Source organism: Notamacropus eugenii, chromosome 4 (genome assembly GCF_028372415.1).
Source record: "Notamacropus eugenii isolate mMacEug1 chromosome 4, mMacEug1.pri_v2, whole genome shotgun sequence".
In the NCBI taxonomy this organism is placed as follows: domain Eukaryota; kingdom Metazoa; phylum Chordata; class Mammalia; order Diprotodontia; family Macropodidae; genus Notamacropus; species Notamacropus eugenii.
The window spans coordinates 145,835,408-145,855,574 of NC_092875.1; the positions used below are offsets into that span (position 1 = coordinate 145,835,408).

General features: G+C 35.0%; 1 protein-coding gene across 2 annotated transcripts in view; it reads left to right on the plus strand.

Annotated features, from left to right (window-relative positions):
* LRP12 (LDL receptor related protein 12) overlaps positions 1 to 20,167 on the plus strand; it is a 130,636-nt gene that overhangs the window by 104,632 nt on the left and 5,837 nt on the right. For both annotated transcript variants that reach the window (XM_072603299.1, XM_072603298.1), the window contains 3 exons: positions 8,299 to 8,434; positions 14,993 to 15,195; positions 18,438 to 19,542. In XM_072603299.1, the coding sequence (XP_072459400.1) occupies positions 8,299 to 8,434; positions 14,993 to 15,195; positions 18,438 to 19,542 (1,444 nt within the window). The remainder of the gene's footprint in view (positions 1 to 8,298; positions 8,435 to 14,992; positions 15,196 to 18,437; positions 19,543 to 20,167) is intronic.

Genomic DNA, 20,167 nt, shown 5'->3' on the forward strand with positions numbered 1-20,167 from the left:
GATGATGTAATGGGGAGAGCCTTGGAGCAGGAAGATCAACAGGCAACTGCAATAGTCCATGTGTGAGATGAGGAGAATCTATATTATAGGATCTTGGCAATGTCAGAGTCAAAAAGAAAATGTGTAAAAGAGATGTTAGAGAGGCAGAAACAACAGAGCTTTGTACCTGATTGGATATAGGTGGTGTGAGAGTGTAAGCAGTTGAGAACACCTAGGTTGTGAGCCTGAATGACTGAGAGGGTAGTAGTGCCTTCAACAGTAAGAGGGAAATTAGGAATAGGGGTAAAGAAAATGAGTTCACTTTTGGAAGTGGTAAGTTTAAGATGTCTATAGGACATCCAGTCTCTCAGTTGAAGATATATTATTGGACATCAGCAAAAAAATGAGGGATACATAAGTAGATTTGAAAATTATCAGCCTGGAGAAGATAATTCACTCCATGAGAGCTATTGAGATCATCCAGTGAAATAGTAGAGAATCAGCCTGCACAACATACTGCCCGTGGGCAATACATTGTGCAGGCCTTGTATAGAGGGGCAAGAAGAGGGCCCCAAGGCAGAATACTGGGGAAAATCAACAGTTGGATGACTTGAATGAGCACCACCGTAAGACCGAGGAGAGGTCAAACAGGTAGGAGAATCAGGAGAGAGCAATGTCATGAAAAGCCTAGAAAAAAAGAGGATCAAGGAGAAGGTGATCAGTATTGGCAAAGACGGTAGGGAGGTCAGTAAGGATGATCACTGAGTAAAGGCCATTTGCATTGAACAAGTTGTGGAATACTGTTGTGCTATAAGAAATGATGTGATGATTTCAGAAAAACTTGAGAAGACTTTTATGAACTACTGCAAGGTGCAGGGTGCAGAACCAGGAGAACATTGTACTTAGTAGCCGCGATATTATAAGGATGATGAACTGATGATGATGAACTTAACTACTCTAATCATTATGGTGATTCAGACATTCCAAAGAACTGATGATATAAAATGCTATCCATCTCCAAAGAGAAAGAACTGGTAAACTCTTGAGTGTAGATTGAAGCATACTTTTTTCACTTTATTTTTCTTGCCTTTTTTTTTCTTTAGTAACACGGCCAATATGGCAATATCTTTTGCATGACTTCACATGTATAATTGAACTAATGCTTACTTTCTCAGTAGGTAGGAGAGAGACTGGAGGGGGGCAGAATTTAGAACTCAAAATTTAAAAAGAAGTTAAGCATAATTATTTTTAAAAAGAGAAAGGAGGCCATTCAATTTGGCAAGAGATCATTTGTAACGTGGGAAAGAACAATTCCAGTATAGTGTTCAAAATAAAGAGAAAAAGATTTAGATTGGTACGTAGTGAAGTAAACAGGCCATCTAGACAATAACTACAAAAAACAATAAATGGAAAGAACAAATCACCAAGCAGTCATATTGAATATGGTGAAATCATAAAGAATCAATAACATTTACATGGCTACTCTTTGTCAAGTACTGGGCTAAGCAGTGGAATACAAAAACAGGAAAAAGACAATCCCTGCCTTCAAAGAGTTTGCAGTCTAATAGGAGAGACATCATGCAAACATATGCAAAGCAAGCTACCAGATAAACAGGAAATAACAGAGGTAAGGCATTAAATTGAGATGAGTTTGGAAAGGTTTCATGTAAAAGATGAGATTTTAGTTAGGACCTTAAGAAAACCAGGGAAGGTAGTTGGTAGAGTTGAGGAGGGAGGCCACTCCAAGCATGGGAGCTAGCAAGAGAAAATGCCCGGAGCTAAGAGATAAAGCATCTTGTTTCTGAAGTACCAAGGAAGCCAGTATCACTGGACGAAAGAGTATGTGGTACAAAAAGACTAGGAAGGTGGGGGGGGGGGGGGGGGGGGGACTAGATTAAGAAGGGATTTGAATGCCAAATAGTGCATTTTTTTAAAAAATTTATCCTGGGGACAGTATAGGGAATCTGCACGGTGATGGGACCATGGAAGATGGACTGGACTGGAGTGGGGAGAAACTTGAAGGTGGCAGAACCATCACTATTCTATTGCAATTCTATTACAATAAGAAAAACAAAGGATAATTAATGGCGTATATCTCCATCTGCTTCTTAGCAGAGGTTAGGGTGCATTGTATGTAACATCAGATTTTTTATTTTTAAGATATTTTTTCCAATTACATATAAAACTTTTTACATTTGGTTTTAAAAATTTTGAGTTCTGAATTCTCTCATTCTCTCATTTTCCTCTTTATAGAGAAGGCAAGCAATTTGATGTAGTTATACATGTGCCATCATATTGTGCCATATTTGTCATGTGAAAGAAAACACAGACCAAAAAGAAGAAAGAAAAAAGGAAAAATAATGTGTAAAAATGTAAGCATCAATCTTCATTCATATTCCACCAGTTCTTTCTCTGTAGGTGGATAGCATTTTTCATCATGAGACCTTTGGAATTGTCTTAGATCATTGTATTGCTGAGAATAGCTAAGTTATTCACAGGTGATCATCCGTACAGTGTTGCTGTTAATGTGTACAGTGTTCTATTTCTCCTCACTTCACTTTGCATCAGTTCATGTAAGCTCTCCAGGTTTTTCTGAAATCATTCTGCTTATCACTTCTTACAGCACAATAGTATTCCATCACAGTCCTATACCACAGCTTGTTCAGCCATTCCCCAGTTGATAGACATCCCCTCAATTTCCAATTCTTTGCCACACAAAAAGAGCTGCTATAAATAATTTTGTATATATAAGTCCTTTTCCTTTTTTCTTGATCTCTTTGGGATATAGACTTAGGAAAGCTATTGCTGGGTCAAAGAATATGCACAGTTTTATAGCCCTTTGGGTATAGTTCCAAATTGTTCTCCAGAATGGTGGATCAGTTCGCAACTCCACCAATAGTGCATTGATATCCCAATTTTCTAGTGTATTAATATCCCAGTTTTCCCAAATTCCCTCAACATTTGCCATTTTCCATTTCTGTTGTATTAGCCAATCTCATAGGTATGGAGTGTTACCTCATAGTAGTTTTAATTTGCATTTCTTTAAACAATAGTGAATTGGAGATTTTTTTTTTCATATGACTATAGATAGCTTGGATTTCTTTTTCTGAAAATTGGCTGTTCATATCCTTTGACCCTTTATCAATTGTAGGAATAACTTTTTTTCTTATACATTTGACTCAGTTCTCCATATACTTGAGAAATGAGGCCTTTATCAGAGAAAACTTCCTATAAATATTTCCCCCAGTTTTCTAATTTCCTTCTAATCTTGGCTGCATTCGTTTTGTTTGTGCAAAATCTTTTTAATTTACAATAATCAAAATTATCCATTTTATATCCTGAAATGCTCTTTATCTTTTGTGATATCATAATTTGCAGTGATAGCCCCCTTTATGTTTAGATCATGTGCCCATTTTGACCTTATCTTGGTATGTGATATGAGATGTTGGTCTATACCTAGTTTCTGCCAAACTGCTTTTGAGTTTTCCCAGCAGTTTTTGTCAGATAGTGAGCTCTTGTTTCAAAAGCTTGGATCTTTAGGTTTATCAAATACTAGAGTAGTGTGGTCATTTACTATTGTGTTTTGTGTACCTGATCTGTTCCATTGATCTACCACTCTATTTCTTAGTCAGTACCAGATTGTTTTGATGATTACTACTTTTTAATCTGTTACTACTTGGCTGCCTTCCTTCACATTTTTTTTCCCATTGATTCCCTTGCTCTTACAGATTAATTTTGCAATTTTTTTCTAGCTCTGTAATTTTTTTTGATTGGTATGGCACTGAATAAGTAAATTAATTTAGATACAATTGTCATTTCCATTATGTTGGCTTGGCCTGTCTGTGAACAGTTAATAGTTTTCCAGTTGTTTAGATCTGATTTTATTAGTGTGAAAAGTGTTGTGTAATTAGTTCCTGGGTTTGTCTTGGCAGGTAGACTCTCAAGTATTTTATATTGTCTGCAGTGATTTTAAATGAAATTTCTCTTTCTGTCTCTTGCTGTTGGATTTTGTTGGTCATATTTAGAAATGCTGATGATTTATGTGGATTTATTTTATATCCGGCAACTTTGTTAAAGTTGTGATTATTTCAATTAGTTTTTTAGTTGATTTTCCAACTGTACCATTGTATAATCTGCCAAGAGAGATTGTTTTGTTTCCTCGTTGCCTATTCTAATTCTTTCTATTTCTTTTTCTTTTCTTATTGCTATAGTTTATTTCTAGTATAATACTGAATAATGGTGATGAGGATGGATATCCTTGCTTCACTCCGATCTTATTGGGAAGGCTTCTAACTTATCCGCATTAGAGATAATAAATGCTGAAGATTTTAGATAAATATTACTTTAAGAAAAGCTTCATTTATAACTGTACTTCTTATTGTTCTTAATAGAAAATGAGTGTTTTATTTCATCAAATCATTTTTCTGTATCTATTGAGATAATCACATGATTTTTGTTGTTTTTTTGTTATGGATATAGTTAATTATGCTGATAGTTTTCCTAATATGGAATCTCCCTTGCATTCCTGGTATAAATCTCGTCTGGTCTTAGCATATGATCCTTGTGATATATTGCTGTAATCTACTTGCTAGTATTTTATTTAATTTTTTTTTTGTATGAGGAAATTGCATTAGGGAAATTGTTATAGTTTTCTTTCTCTGTTTTTACTGCTCCTGATTTAGTTATCAGCACCATATTTGTGTTGCGAAAGAAATTTGGTAGGCCGTCTGCCTATTTTTCCAAATAGTTTACATAGTACTGGGATTAAATGTTCTTTAAATGATTGATAGAATTCACTTGTGAATTCATCTGACCCTGGGGATTTTTTCTTACAGAGCTCATTGATGACTTGTTCAATTCTTTTTTTTCCCCTAAGATATGGTTAAGTATTCTATTTCTTCTGTTAATCTGGATAATTTATTTATGTAAATATTCATCCATTTCACTTAGATTGTTAGATTTCATGGCAGATAATTAGGCAAAATAGCTCCTAATAATTGCTTTAATTTCATTTTCATTGATGGTGAATTCACCCTTTTCATTTTTGATATTGGTATTTGCTTTTCTACCTATCCATTCCCTCTTCTCCCAATGCATCCCTCTTTTTCATCCCTTAATTTTATTTTTTTGAAATCATCCCCTCATAACTCACACTCATCCCCTCTGTGTATACTCCTTCTAACTTCCCTAATAATAATAAAGTTCTCAGGAGTGACAGTTGCCATTTTCCCATGTAGGAAAGTAAACAGTTTAACCTTATTGAATCCTGTATGATTTCTCTTCTCTTTCATACTTTTCTTGAGTTTTGTATTTGAAAGTCACATTTTCTATTCAATTCTGATTTTCATCAGGAATGTTTAAAAATCCTCAGTATCATTAAGTTTACATTTTTAACTTAAGGGTTATACTCAGTTGTGCAGGCTAGGTCATTCTTCGTTGTATAGTTCCTTTCGCTTCAGGAATATCATCTTCTAAACCCTTTGATTCTTTAATGTAGAAGCTACTAAATCTTGTGTTATCCTGTCTGTGGCTCTGTGGTAGATATTTAAATTATTTCTTTCTGACTGCCTGCAGTATTTTCTCCTTAACCTGGATCTCAGTAATTTGGCTATAATAATTCTGGGAGTTTTCATTTTGGGATTTCTTTGAAGAAGTGATTGGTAGATTCTTTCAGTTTCTATTTTATCCTCTTGTTCTAGGATATCAGGGCAGTTTTCCTTGACAATTCTTGAAAAATGATATCTAGGATCTTCTTTCTTATCATGGTTTGCAGGTAGTCCAATAATTCTTAAATTATCTCACTGATCTATTTTTCCAATGATATTTTTCACATTTTTTTTCTATTTTTTCATTTTTTTGGATTTTATTTGATTGTTTCTTGATGTCTTATGAAGTCATTAGCTTCCACTTACCCACTTCTAATTTTTAAGGAAGTAATGTCTTCATTGAATTTTTTACATCTTTTTCCATTTGGGCAGTTGTCCTTTTTAAGAAATTTTTCTCTCTAGTGGAATTTTGTGCATTTTTATAGTTTGACTTAGTCTGTTTTTTTAAGGTATTATTTTATTCAAAAAATGTTTTTTCTTGCTTTATTCTCATTTCATTTGCCAATTTTTTCTCCTACTTCCTATTTTATTTTTTAAATCATTTTTAAGCTGTTCCAGGGGCTGAGACTAATTCATAGTTTTCTTTGAGGCTTTGTGTACATATCTGCTTTCATTTCGTTGTCTTCTTCTGAGTTTGTTCTGATTTTTCCCTGTTACCACTGTAACTTTCCGTTGTTAGGTTCTTATTGTTGCTTTGCTTTTCTTTGTTTTATTGTTACATGTCTTTTTCTGGCTTATTTCTTGACTTTTAACTTTATGTTAAAGTTTGCCTATTCTCCAAGGGTAAAGAGGTCACACTGCCCCAAGCGTCAGGGTTTCCAGTCTGCTCTTTTCAGAGCTAGATGGCAGATGGAGGAAGTGTCTGCATGCTCTCAGTTCTTCCAAGGTGGCATGATCTAAGGAGAGGTGTGATCACTGCTTCCCTGACCTTGGGTCTGGTCTGTGAGTGACCACAATTCTAAGAATATTGGCTTGTTAGAGCTAAGATAAAAGTCAATACCAAATTGAGCATAATCAGAATGAGAAAATGTGGCTTGGAATATCTCTGACCTTTTAGTTCAACATTCTGTTGGTCCCTGAAAAATGGATAGAACAGTCAGCATTAACACTGACAGTTTTAACTGATAAAAATCTGTCTCCTAGAGGAGGACAAAAGAACCCAGAAAATGTTTTAGCATGAGAACACTTGATCTCCTTTCCCTGCAGAGAGCTGTGACAGTGAAGAATATAAACTCGTTTGTAAAATTTTTGGACAGATGCTGGAAGATTAGGAATAGAAGAACCTCATAAGACAACAAGAAGCATTGGAGAGGAAAACAAGTTTACAGAAATCTCAGAGTAAGACATGTCTGAGCACACTGATCCTGGGGGCATTTAAGGACGATACCCAAAAACCTAAAGATATACAAGGTTTTCCGTAATAAACTCATTTTATATTTTCACGTATATGTCATGCCCAAATGACACTGGAACTACAGCATTTAGATTCTGACCTTGCCGGCCCAGATAGACTGTGTAAGGATATAGAATAAGTCCTGAAGAAAACAAAGATTGAAAGAGCAGCTGGATTAGATCATATATATACAAAAATTAAAATTGAAGCAATACAGTTTTTTTTGCAATTGATTGTTATTGATCTCTTGGAAGACTTCCCTCTGTATTCACTTTTTCTCTCCCAGAGAGCCATCCATTATAACAAAGAAAAAAATTTTAGAAGGTAAAAAACAGGAGAAAAATTTGTTAAAACTCAATCAACACTTGAAGAAAAAGAATTCTGATACTACATGCAGTGTCAACATGGCTGTGGACACTCTTCTCTTTAAAGAAGCAGAAGGAAGTGTCTTCTAAGTCTCTTCCTTGGTACAAAGATTATTCACAATTTCAAAACTTTTGGTTTCTCTTTTTTTTGGTGGTTCTATTTGTATTGTAATGAATGTATATATTGTTTTCCTTCTCATGATTATACTTTACATCAGTTTAAGTTTTTCCTTGCTTCTCTGTATTTGTCATGCATATTAATCACCGTTGTTATGTCTCTGTCAAAAAAAAAAAAAAGGTTAATGCAGTATTAGTTTGTTTTAACAAAAAACGTGTCCAAAACAAGGGAATTTATCATTGTATTCTGTAATACTAGAAACTACATCTGAAATACTGCATTCAGTTCTTAGTTCCACATTTAGGAGAATTATGGACAAATTGGCCAGGGAAAGTCAGCAGATATGATGAGGGAATAGAAACCATGGCATGGATGCTTAATTGAAGGAACCAAACCTGCTTAGTCTGGACAAGAGAATTTAGTCGTGAGCTGGTTTTAGATGTTTGAAAGGATCTCAGATAGAAGTTGTTGATGATTCCAAAATGGAAAACTATCTCCACCAGGAGATAGAAATTATAAGGAGGCAGATGTCATCTCAGGATAAGGTACAATTTCCTAACAGTTATTCCAGAATGGAATAAGTTGCCTTGTTATAGCATGAATTTCCTATTACAACAGTTATTGATTGTCATATGTCAAAGATCAATCAGGGTTTGACCTAGGTGATCTTTGTCATTTCAGGCTCTAAAATTCTATAATTTTTTGAAAAATGGATTTTCAGGATTATTATTTTGTTGTGCTTTGTTGATATCTGAAGATTTTAAATAATATGAATTCTGGTCGCTTAAATATAATTTTAAAGTATAATCAGTTGTGACTGTTTTCAATATTTTTCAGCTTGTGGAGAGACTCCAGAACAAATTAGAGGACCAAGTGGCATAATCACAAGCCCAGGGTGGCCTTTTGAATATCCTGCCAGAATCAACTGTAGCTGGTATATACGGGCAAACCCAGGGGAAATCATTACTATAAGGTAATTTTGATGTTTTGTTATATTAATATGTAACTTTTATTGTGCATTTCATTACCAAATTTCTCTGCTCAACATTTAATAATGTAATAGAATTTTTTTTTACTTTTAAAGTTATATGCAACAATACTCTTCATCATTTTTTATTCATCTAACACTGATAATGTAAATTGCTCTTTGTACAAAAAGATAAAGCTTCTAACCTACCTCTATTAGTGCACATGTTAAATATAGGCAGTTATTCTGGTGATAACTTTACATTGAGTTATCCAGATTCTTCTAGTTCCCTTGTGGCCACAGAGACTCATATGTAAGACTGCTCTTAGCAGGGTAAGGGTGTCATTTTGCTTACAGAATTACAAAATGATTCATCAACAGTGGATTCATTTGATCTCATTAACAGCCTCCTAATCCACTGAATTAACCAATTTACATGATAATGTTTTCATTTTTCTTTCAGTAAATAAATATAAAGTTCAACACAGATTGAAAGGGCCACTACTTGCAAGGCACTCTATGAATCTTTTTCTCCCCTCTTCTTTATTTCAGTTTTATTGATGTGTTTGGTTTTTACATTACATACATTTATAGCTTATTTCCACTTCATGAAAGATCCCTTGTAACAAAAGTAAAACAAATAAATCTAATAATACACTGATCTCATCTGAAAGTGTATGGAACATTTCATATCTGTAGCATTCCACAAGTCTGTTTCTTTAATCAAAAGAAATCTGTTCTCTTTCAGAGTATTCCCCCACCCCCTCTCCATACCTCATTGGAAAAAAAACCCAAACATGTCTTATAACAAATGTGCATAATCAAGAAAAAATAAATCGCTCTAGTGGTACTATACAGAAAATGTGTGTGTGTGTGTGTGTGTGTGTGTGTGTGTGTGTGTGTGTGTGTGTAAAATTAATAGCGTGAATGAACATTATATTGATCACAGTTCTTATACCTTGCAAAGTTATTTGTTTTTATAGTGTTATTGTGTAATTATTCTTCTGGTTCTGCTCATTTTATTGATGGTATAAATAATTTTGCTCACTCTACATCAGTTCATATATATCTTTCCAGTTCTTTTTGAATCATCCATTTCTGTATTTCTTACAGCACCGTAGTATTTCCTTACATTCACATACCACAGTTTCTCCAGTCGTTCCTCAGTTGTTTAGTCCCTTGCTTCCTTATTTTTTCACCCCCACTAAAAGAGTTGGTGTAAACATTTTTGAATGTAAAGGACCTTTTCCTTCCTCTTTGTTCTCTTCTGGATAATGGCCTCGCAGTATAAATCAAAATATGGAAGGCAATCTTGGGGAAAGTAATTTCAGAATTCCAAGAATAAGGTAAAAGTCAAGAAATTTAATTTTAAGGTACGTTAGTTTAGGAAAGGAAATATAAAAGGAAAGGAAGGCCCAGAAGTCAGGGTATTACTTAAGAAAACAATGTCAAGAATACATGAAAAATCTAGATACCCTGTTACTCCCCCCACCCACACCCCAGATACACCAAAAAAATATCTATGTAAGTAATGAATTGTTAGTGGACCTGGAACATTAATAGAAATGCCTCATCTAAAGATAGTGTTTTGCATATTTGGAATTTTCTCATGTAACTCTTTTTTTCTTTCATAATCGTAAGATCAAAGGTTTGTGGTTTCTGCCATCTTTTGAATTCAGGCTAATAGGCTAGCTAATCCCAAGAGAAATGTGGCCAACTGGTTTCACCTCTGGCAAAGGGGAAATCTATGGAAATCAGTGAGTAAAACCTGTGGATTGACAGGGGATATGAAAAGGCCCTTTTGATTTATTCTACCTTATGATAACCTCCTATCCCAGGCCATATCCTTTCCAAGGACCATTTTCAGAATAGCCCTAGCCTGCTCTTCTATCTATTTGTAAAGTATTTTTTATTATATTTCTGACTACATAGCCATATATGAAGTTTGTGGTTGTCTCTGGAGATTATTTCAGGGCTTTACCACTATACTGATATCCTAAAATAATTGTCTAATTTTCTGTCATAGTATAATTAAATTGATTTACATGTAATCTTCCTCCCAAATTAATGGGGAAATTTTTTTAATGAAATCTATAATAAAATTCTAAACTTTAATTTAAAAAATTAAATCTCTTTTCCTAACTTACATGACTACGTGAACCCAAAGATTCTTGTCAGACAGGATGTTATGTAGAGTTGTCCTTTGGTCCTGATTCAGTGATAGAACTCTCAGATCAAGGAAAACTAAATCAAATGAACAAACCATACCATGAACCAGTCACAATACTGGAATGAAGAACAGGATTATGGCTGTCTACTTCTGAACTTCACAACTGAAAGAGAATGTCAAAAGCTTGGAGAAGATTCAGTATAAGGCCAAAAAATGAATAAAGGGATTGAACATAAGATTTATAAAGAAAAGTTAATGAAATTGGACCAATACAAGCTAGAGAAGATTAGGAGTTGATTTAATAATGGTCTTCATTATGATAGACTCTTACCCAGAGGATAGTGACTAGATATTCTGCATCTGCACTGAGAATAGGAAAGAATGAAAGAAAATATGCTTAAATTGCAACTGAAGGATTTGGGTAAGATGCTGGGAAGAAATTCATTACTGTGATGGCAGTTAAATATTTGAAGAGTTTCTAGAGAAGATAGATTTTTTTTCCCTGAGGTCTTGAAAAAAATAGGTTAGATTCTCAAAGGTTTTGGCTTAAGAGTGGCTCTGCCTGAAGGCAGAAAAACAAATCAAATGACCTGAAGGTAAGATTTTTTAAACTTTAGATTTTATATGTGTATGTGTATGTGTTCATATCTAGTTATGTAATGTATTATAAATGTTGTCTTCATGAATTTGAATACCCCCTTGTTAAATGATAGTTAAATTGCTTTAATTATTAATTTCTTGAGAAAAATGTTTTCCTTTTAAGAAATCTGTGCATTTCCTCATTCATTTAATTTGTTGCAACTCTACTATTTCTTATTTTTAAATGCATATGACTACAATACTCAAATGTATCTGTGTCTTGTCAGTTTTGGAGTTCTTACCAACAAAATAGATTATAAATCATCCATTCCTACCTATCCTGTGCATCTCCATGACCTCCCAAAAATTTGCTATGAGGAGGCACATCCAACATGCTAGAGGACTTTCTTATTCCCTCTTGATAGCAAAAGGATTCCAGTGAAGTACCCTGACCATCTGCCAGTCTTACCTCACTCTTGCCATATAACCATCCCATTTTCTCTATCAGAGTTCCATCAATTTGTATGTTGCAGCCATGTAAATCAATGAAAATATTTAAACAGTTTGCCAAGAACTTTTCCCCTCCACATGTCAGATACCTCTGATATTATTCTCTACTCTTTCCTTTACTTCAGGCTCTGATAAAGTTGCTGTTCTGCTTGCCCAGGCCAAGTCTTTAATCCCTTGCCATCTCTGCCTGTATTCTACAGCAGACTGTGCCCATCATTATTCCCGTCCTTGTTAATCTTCAGTTTCTTTCTGTTGATTCCATCCTTGCTGCCTAGAAGCACACCCATGTCTCTCCATTCTTAAAATATCCTTTGCCAGAGATTATCCTACATCTCATCTCCCTTTCTAAGCGAAACTTTTTTTTTAAGATTTAAACTTATTTATTTATTTATTTTTACTTTTCAATGTTCGTTTTTGCAAGATTTTGAGTTCCAGATTTTTTCACCATCTCCTTTTTCCCCCACCCCAGATGGCATACATTCTGATTACCCCTTCCTCCAGTCTGCCCTCCCTTTTATCATTCCCCCCCTTTTTCCCTTCCTCTTTACTTTCTTGCAAGTCAAGATAGATTTCTATACCCCATTGGCTGTATATCTTATTTCCCAGTTGTATATAAAAACAGTTTTTTATCATTTGTTTTTAAAACTTTGAGTTCCAAATTCTTTCTCTTCTTCCTTCCCCACCCATCCCCATTTAGAAGGCAAGCAGTTCAATATAGGTTATACATATGTAATTAGGCACATTCTTCATATACTTTGAAATTTTTTCTAATTTTTACTAAGGGTAGAATACATGACTGCTGAATTAAAAAGTGAATATAAGGCAATTTCTTATATTGATGGACTGGATTTTATTGGCTTACCTCATTTCCCTCCCCAACCATACTTATCATATACATGTTGACTTCTTCACGAGAAATGAAAGTAAGCTCCTCAAAGAGAGGAGGGTTTTCAGTTTTTTAATTTGTAACCCTGGTACTTAGGCCAATGCCCAGTACTTATTAGAGGCAGCTTTTTTAGGTTTTATTGATTGGTTAATCACTTAAAATCCTCAGTTAATATGTTTCTTTCTATTGTTGCTGGTCAGTCATTTTTTTCAGTTGCGTTTGGCTCGTGGTGATCCCATTTTGGGTTTTCTTGGCAAAGATACTGGAGTGGTTTGCCATTTCCTAATCCAGTTCATCTGGAAGTAACAAGGCTAAGTGATTTGCCCAGGGTTACGAAGCTAGTAAGTATGTCTGAGGTCAAATTTGAACTCAGGAAGATGAGTTTTCCTTTTTCCAGGCCTGGTGCTCTATCCAGTATACCACCTAGCTGCCCCTGCAAAACACAGTCATTCTTATAATGTCATTTGTTTATTTTTAGCTTTCAGTTCAGAAAGTAGCAGTGATGATAATAATGATAATTAGCATTTCTATGGCACCTGGTATGTGCCAAGCCCTTTACAGTTATTATTTCATTTGATCCATATATGCCCTACCTTACAATTGAAGAACCTAAGGCTATAGAGGCTACGTGGTTTGTCCAGAGTCAAGCAACTAGCAAGTGCATGAGGCAGAATTTGAACTCGGGCCTTACTGACTCCATACCTAGTGCTCTATGTTGTAGCATTTCCCCAAATAGCAGGGTTCCTGTCTTATTTACACCCTGTTCTAAGAGCCATCTTCATTTTATCACATACTAGATTTACTGTGTTGATGCTTTTATTAGGTATTTGAGAAAGAGAGATTCATTGGTGTAGAGAACTTATTGTATCAGTTTAGATTGACACTTGCTCTTAGTAAAGTTTTAAGCGATTAATGTTTATATTTCTCTAAAAGAGATCATATTTTGCTGAGGCTATTGACGAAAAGGAATGAGACATGTATTTGGGACAGTATGATCTAACAATATTTATTCTACCATTTGTCGGATTGAATTAATTGCCAAACAGAGTATTTTGTATTTGCTCCTGGAAACAATAAAAAACCACTGGAGTTATTAAGTGTGGGGAGAGGAGATCAAGTTGAGTGAGGCTGATATGATCAAACCGCTGAGCTTTAGGAAAATCACTTTAGTAGCTGAATAGAGAATGGATTAGAGAAGGTAGATGTAAGGCAGACAGACTCCCCAGTAGGCTGTTGCACTAATCAAAGCATGAGGTGATGAAGGCCTGTACCAGAGTGGTGGCAATGTTAGAAGAAAGAAGGGAACGTATTGAGAGATGTCTTATAAAGATGGAATCAGCAGGTCTTGGCAACAGCTTGAATATAGGAAGCAAGAGATGAAGAGTTCAGAGGGATTCCTTCCTATGGTGCAAGCCTGAGCAGCTGGGAGGGGTTGCTTAACTCCTTGTAAGAACTTGTTAGCTTATGTAATTTAGTAGCGGTAGACATTCTTGTCCAGTGTTAATATTGGTTCAAGTACTTTTTTTTGTTCCTTTCTAGAGATCAGTAGCATTTATTGAGCTCTTGTTTGTAGAACGTTGTAAGGAGATAAAGTGGGGGAAAGATTATAGCAGTCATCTGAAAGTCTTCTGAAAGGTTATAAAGAGAGAGGTACAGTGCATCACTATATACATAAAGGACATGCTTCATTTGATCTGCAGTGTAAGTGACTATAAGTAGAGGTCCTTCAAAATGAAATTTCCAATAAAAGACTTTCTTTACTCTAGAAGAACTTTGAATAGAATGGAATATTATTGGCTCACCAGTGAAGTTCAAAAGCATTAGGGGATTTTATATATCCTCTAAGGAAATAAAAAAATAAAATAAATAAAAAAAATTTAAAAAAACAAACAAACCCTTCATCTGAATTTAAAATCTGAAGTTATTATAATCACACTATTTGAGTACTATTAGGTATTATAAATACCAGTTATTCTGTTTCTCAAGTAGACAGTTTTATTTGGTCTAACAGTATTTGCTTTTATGTAACTTTTTTTTTTTTTTTGAGGCAGTCAGGGTTAAGTGACTTGCCCAGGGTCTGAGGCCAGATTTGAACTCAAGTCCTCCTAACTCCTGAGCCAGTTTTCTATCCACTGTGCCACCTAGCTCCCCCAAAGACATTAATTTTTTAAAATTTATTTTTGCCCTGTATTCTGTGATTTACGTTATTATAATATGAGATATAGGCCATTGGTTAATATACAGAAAAAAATCTTAGTATATACCATGTCTGTAGTAAACTGGGAAGAAGAATGGAATGTTTCTATGTTTTTTAATTTGTATTTATGAATTATTGTAATTACCATTACATTTTAAAGGTAATTTAAAATAATTTTATTTAAAATTGCATATTTTAATATCTCTGCCTTATTGTTTGCAGTTTTCAGGATTTTGATATTCAGGGATCAAGGCGATGCAATTTGGACTGGTTGACGATAGAAACCTTCAAGAATGTTGAAAGTTATAGAGCTTGTGGCTCCACTATTCCACCACCATATATTTCTTCACAAGACCACATCTGGATCAAATTTCATTCCGATGACAGCATCTCTAGGAAAGGTTTCAGATTGGCATATTTTTCAGGTATGTGTAAAAAAAAGTCAAACTTCAGAGATTGAGCTATTATTTGAAAAGAGGGCAACAGGATTTAACAGTGTCCTTTCACATAAAGGTTAATTAAATCCTAGCTTCAGACAGTGGCACAATTGTTTGGAGCATTCCCCTAGATTGATTCTGTCTTTGGCAGGGGGTCAGATATGACAGCTCTAAACCTCCATGCTCACCTAGTCTCAAAGACATTACGGGGCTGAATCCCTTGCCTGATTCAGACTAGTTCAGCATCTCTAGGTGCGTAATGAAGAAAAGGAAGGAGGGATTGAGGAAAGGACAAAGGAATGAAGGAGGAAGGCAAGGAAGGAAAGAAGGAAAGTGGGAGAAAGAAGTGAGGGAGGGAAGGAGAGAATGAGAAAGAAAAGGAGAGGGGAAAGAAGGATTTATTGTGTGTGCCAGACATTACTCAACATTATCTCATTTGATTCTCACAACAGTCCTGCAAGGTGGATGCAGTTATTATTCCTGCTTTGCAGTTGAGAAAACTGAGGTAGACTGAGTGAATAAACCCAGGAGCACACAGCTATAAGTGTCTGAGAGGCAGTTTGAACAGGGAATATTCTCAAGGAATTTCCAGTCTAGTAGGGGAGATAAGAAATACATATATAAGGGTATATAGAATACATATAAGGAGAATAAAGACAAGTAAATGCAGAGTGAATATTTACAAAATAATTATATATAAGATAAGAAAGGCCCTAGCATTAGGTGGAATCTGGAAAGTGATGCTTAAGCTGTGTCTCGAGTGGAAAGAAGAATTTTATAAGATCCAGGTAGGAGGGAAAGTATTGAATACATAATGAAATACACAAAGCACAGGGATGGAAGATAGAGTACACTAGGTAAGGAACAGAGAGAAAACCCAATGTGACTGGATTGCAAAGTGTCTGAATGAAGGTGATGAACAGTGAGTCTGGGAAGATAGATTGGTACCACATCGTAAAGGACTTTAGAATCCAAGCAAAGGATGTTTATATTTGATATAGAGGAAATGGTGAGCTACTAGAGTTGATTGAGTAGGAGTGTTAACATGTTTAAAACTGTCTTCCATATATAATCCCAGAAGAAGAAGTGTAGTATACTGTCATGATCAAAATTCTCTTTAAATATCTCAGACCTGTTTCATACATACCTATATCTGGGTCTTTCCCTTCCCTCTTCACAAACTGAAAGATTATGCATCATACAGTGGGCTTTGAGTAGAGCTCATCTCAGAAAAAATGAAAGAATTGAGCAAACACCACCCACCTCACCACATACATACCAATTAATAAACAAAAGAAAACAAAGAGATGTTGAAGAATAAGACTTCCTTTTCTCTAAACACTGAATTATAGGAGGGACCAGGACAGATTTTCTGTATAGTGTTTATGTATTTGATGAGGAGACCTGGAGAATTCATGAAAATAATGGAGCAAAAATGATTTGAGGATAAGGATATTATTGTGTCATAATTTTTATCTTCAGCATACTTTTTTTCCACTTTGCCTTCTTGTGGCTATTTAAGCCTGAGTTGCTTTTAGAGATAGAAAAGTAAGTGAATGAATGGAAAGAACAGAAAGATTGCATTCTGTCTGTTCTTTATCCCCTTCTCTCTCTTCCTTTCCCTCCCTCCCTTTATTTCTCTCTCTCTCTTTCTCTCACCCTTTCCTTCCCTCATCTCTTGAGTTCTTACATTTTTCCTTTTGTGTGTATGTGTGGTTGGTAGTTTTCAGTTATGGCCAGTTTCTCAGTTTGTATTTAACAATGTGATAACTTTGGAGCTACATAAGAGTAAATCATTGGGGCTGAAGCCTGTTAAACTGTGGTAGGAAAGGGTGTTTTCTGTTGGGCACAAGGAAGAAACAGTAAGCAGGGCAGGAGGATAAGAAATTAATAACGAGGGGTCTTATATAAATGAAGAAAAGGAAGAAGGGAGCAGTGAAGATCGAAACCTATGTGAAATAGCTCCTGTGCAAAGCAGCCTTACTAGAGATAGTGCTGACTTCCCCATGCTCATGTTGCTCAGCTGTTCTCACCCACAAACTTCAGAGAGTGCATGTGCACAACTCTTTTCTGACTCTGTTGAATCTACCTTTCTAAGTAGAGGTTATCTATTCTGTAACAGTTGAACTTAATTGATATAATCTCTCTCCATTTGTAAGAAGCACTTAATTAGCACCAGTAGAGTATCTTCTGTTTCATAACTGCTATGCAGAGATCTAAACAGGCTGTCATCCTTTAGTTGGAATTTAGTATTTAATAGTAAAAATAAACAAGGTCTAAAATAATAAGTTGATTGCAGTTTTTGCAAATATCTGACTTTAAATGAAGTGCATGGAGTGTTGCGATGTCAACAAAAGAAAACATTAAATTGAACAAATAAAGTATGAAATACAAATTGATGGAATAGTAAATATTCAGTTTCCTGTACTTGCAAATAAACAGGTAAAATGTATTCTACTCATTGGTCAATGGGATCATTTCAGTTAGGATTAATCTTAATGTTATCTCAGTTGTCTATTATCAAATGAAAAATTGAGTTCCATAAAATATTTCATATAATGTTTCTCCTAATTCAACAACTATATCCAAAGTGTTTCAGAATTTCCTTATTCTCTTAATAGATTACTTGACCCTATTATTTTATCTCAAGTGCAGTTTTCAGTTTTACCAAGAAGACTTGAGTCAGTAAGCCCCATTCCCTTTGGTAACTAAAGTGTTTCAGGGTTTAAGTAATTGTGAATGGTTCTTTGTACCTTAGGAACTAAATTAAAAATGCTATTGTATTTCACTTTTGATGATAGCCTCATCCAGGAGGACATATACGCTAGCATGTAATATGATGAAGGAATGGAAACCCTAATGAGAGAGCTGCCAATTATAATGCATCTTCTGTGGAGAAATAAAGAATATATTTAGAAATGAAAATATTTGACAGTTGCATAAAACCATATAAAACTGAAGAACTTCTGATGTTATTGGTCTAGTATGTCTTTAAGTTTTTAAACATACAGTATATACCAAAACCCTTTTTATTCAAATATTTTATAATATTTTAATAAATTTTAAGCCATAAAATATACTCATGTAAAGAATATCACCATGCATTTTAGAATTTTTGCTGAAATAATATAAAATTATTTTATAATTATTAAAATTCTATTTGCTTTTATCTTTGAAGTAGTATTTTATCTGTGTAAAATGCGTGTTTTCTCACCCTGTTACCCCTCCAGGAAAATCTGATGAACCAAATTGTGCATGTGATCAATTTCGTTGCGGTAATGGGAAATGCATTCCTGAAACTTGGAAATGTAATAACATGGATGAATGTGGAGACAATTCTGATGAAGAGATATGTGCCAAAGAAGCTGATCCTCCAACAGCTTCCTCTTTTCAACCCTGTGCTTACAACCAGTTCCAATGCCTATCTCGATTTACCAAAGTTTATACTTGTCTTCCTGAATCCTTAAAATGTGATGGGAACATTGACTGTCTTGACCTAGGAGATGAAATAGACTGTGATGTACAAACATGTGGACAGTGGTTAAAATATTTTTATGGTACTTTTAATTCTCCCAATTATCCAGACTTTTATCCTCCAGGAAGCAATTGCACCTGGCTAATAGACACTGGTGATCATCGCAAAGTAATTTTGCGCTTCACTGACTTTAAGCTTGATGGTACTGGTTATGGCGATTATGTCAAAATATATGATGGATTAGAAGAAAATCCACACAAGCTTTTACGTGTATTAACTGCTTTTGACTCTCATGCACCTCTTACAGTTGTTTCTTCTTCTGGGCAGATAAGAGTGCATTTTTGTGCTGATAAAGTGAATGCTGCCAGGGGTTTTAATGCTACCTATCAAGTAGATGGCTTCTGCTTGCCTTGGGAAATACCCTGTGGGGGTAACTGGGGTTGTTATACTGAGCAGCAGCGTTGTGATGGGTACTGGCATTGCCCAAATGGTAGGGATGAAATCAATTGTACCATGTGCCAAAAGGAGGAGTTTCCCTGTTCAAGAAATGGTGTCTGTTATCCTCGCTCTGACCGCTGCAACTACCAGAATCACTGCCCCAATGGCTCAGATGAAAAAAACTGCTTTTTTTGCCAACCAGGAAATTTTCATTGCAAAAATAACCGATGTGTCTTTGAAAGCTGGGTATGTGATTCTCAAGATGACTGTGGTGATGGTAGTGATGAAGAGAACTGTCCAGTAATTGTGCCTACCAGAGTAATAACAGCAGCAGTCATAGGAAGTCTCATCTGCGGACTGCTGCTTGTCATTGCATTGGGATGTACTTGTAAGCTCTACTCTTTAAGAATGTTTGAACGAAGGTCAGTATCAAAATTAATCCGACATCATTTATACTCTGTACAGTAAGATCTCAACTAAACATTTATCCCTAATAGTGTAGTGCTCTTAATAATGGTAAATTTTTTTTATTGTTTTATTGGGAAGGCCTAGAAAAGATAAAAAACAGTAAATGTTGCCTTTGGTGGTAGAGTGGAAAGAACATTGCACTTGGAATCAAGAGACCTAGATTTAGTCCATCTCTTGCTCTTATTAGCTATGTGACCATGTGCAATTCTCTTAACTTTTCTGAGACTAAGTTTCCTTTTCTATAAAATTGTGATAATGTAATGCTTCTTAAGATTATTGTGAATACTGAATGAGCTTATGTGCATAGTGAGCTTTATAGACCTTATTATATGTGTCAACTCTTACTAGAATGTGAGAAGGGCCCCTGAGAAATGAAAGAGTAGAACCCTAAAGGAAGTAACTGTAATTAACAAAAATTATTTTCCAAATCAAAATAAAAAAAAAAAATCACCTGTAGCCAACAGTACTTGTTTTTAATTTTTCTTGCAGGACCTGTGTTGTATAAGTTGAAGTTTTCAAGCCATCTTTTAATCCTCTCTCTGAACATAATACAGATTTTACATACGTCAAGATATTTGA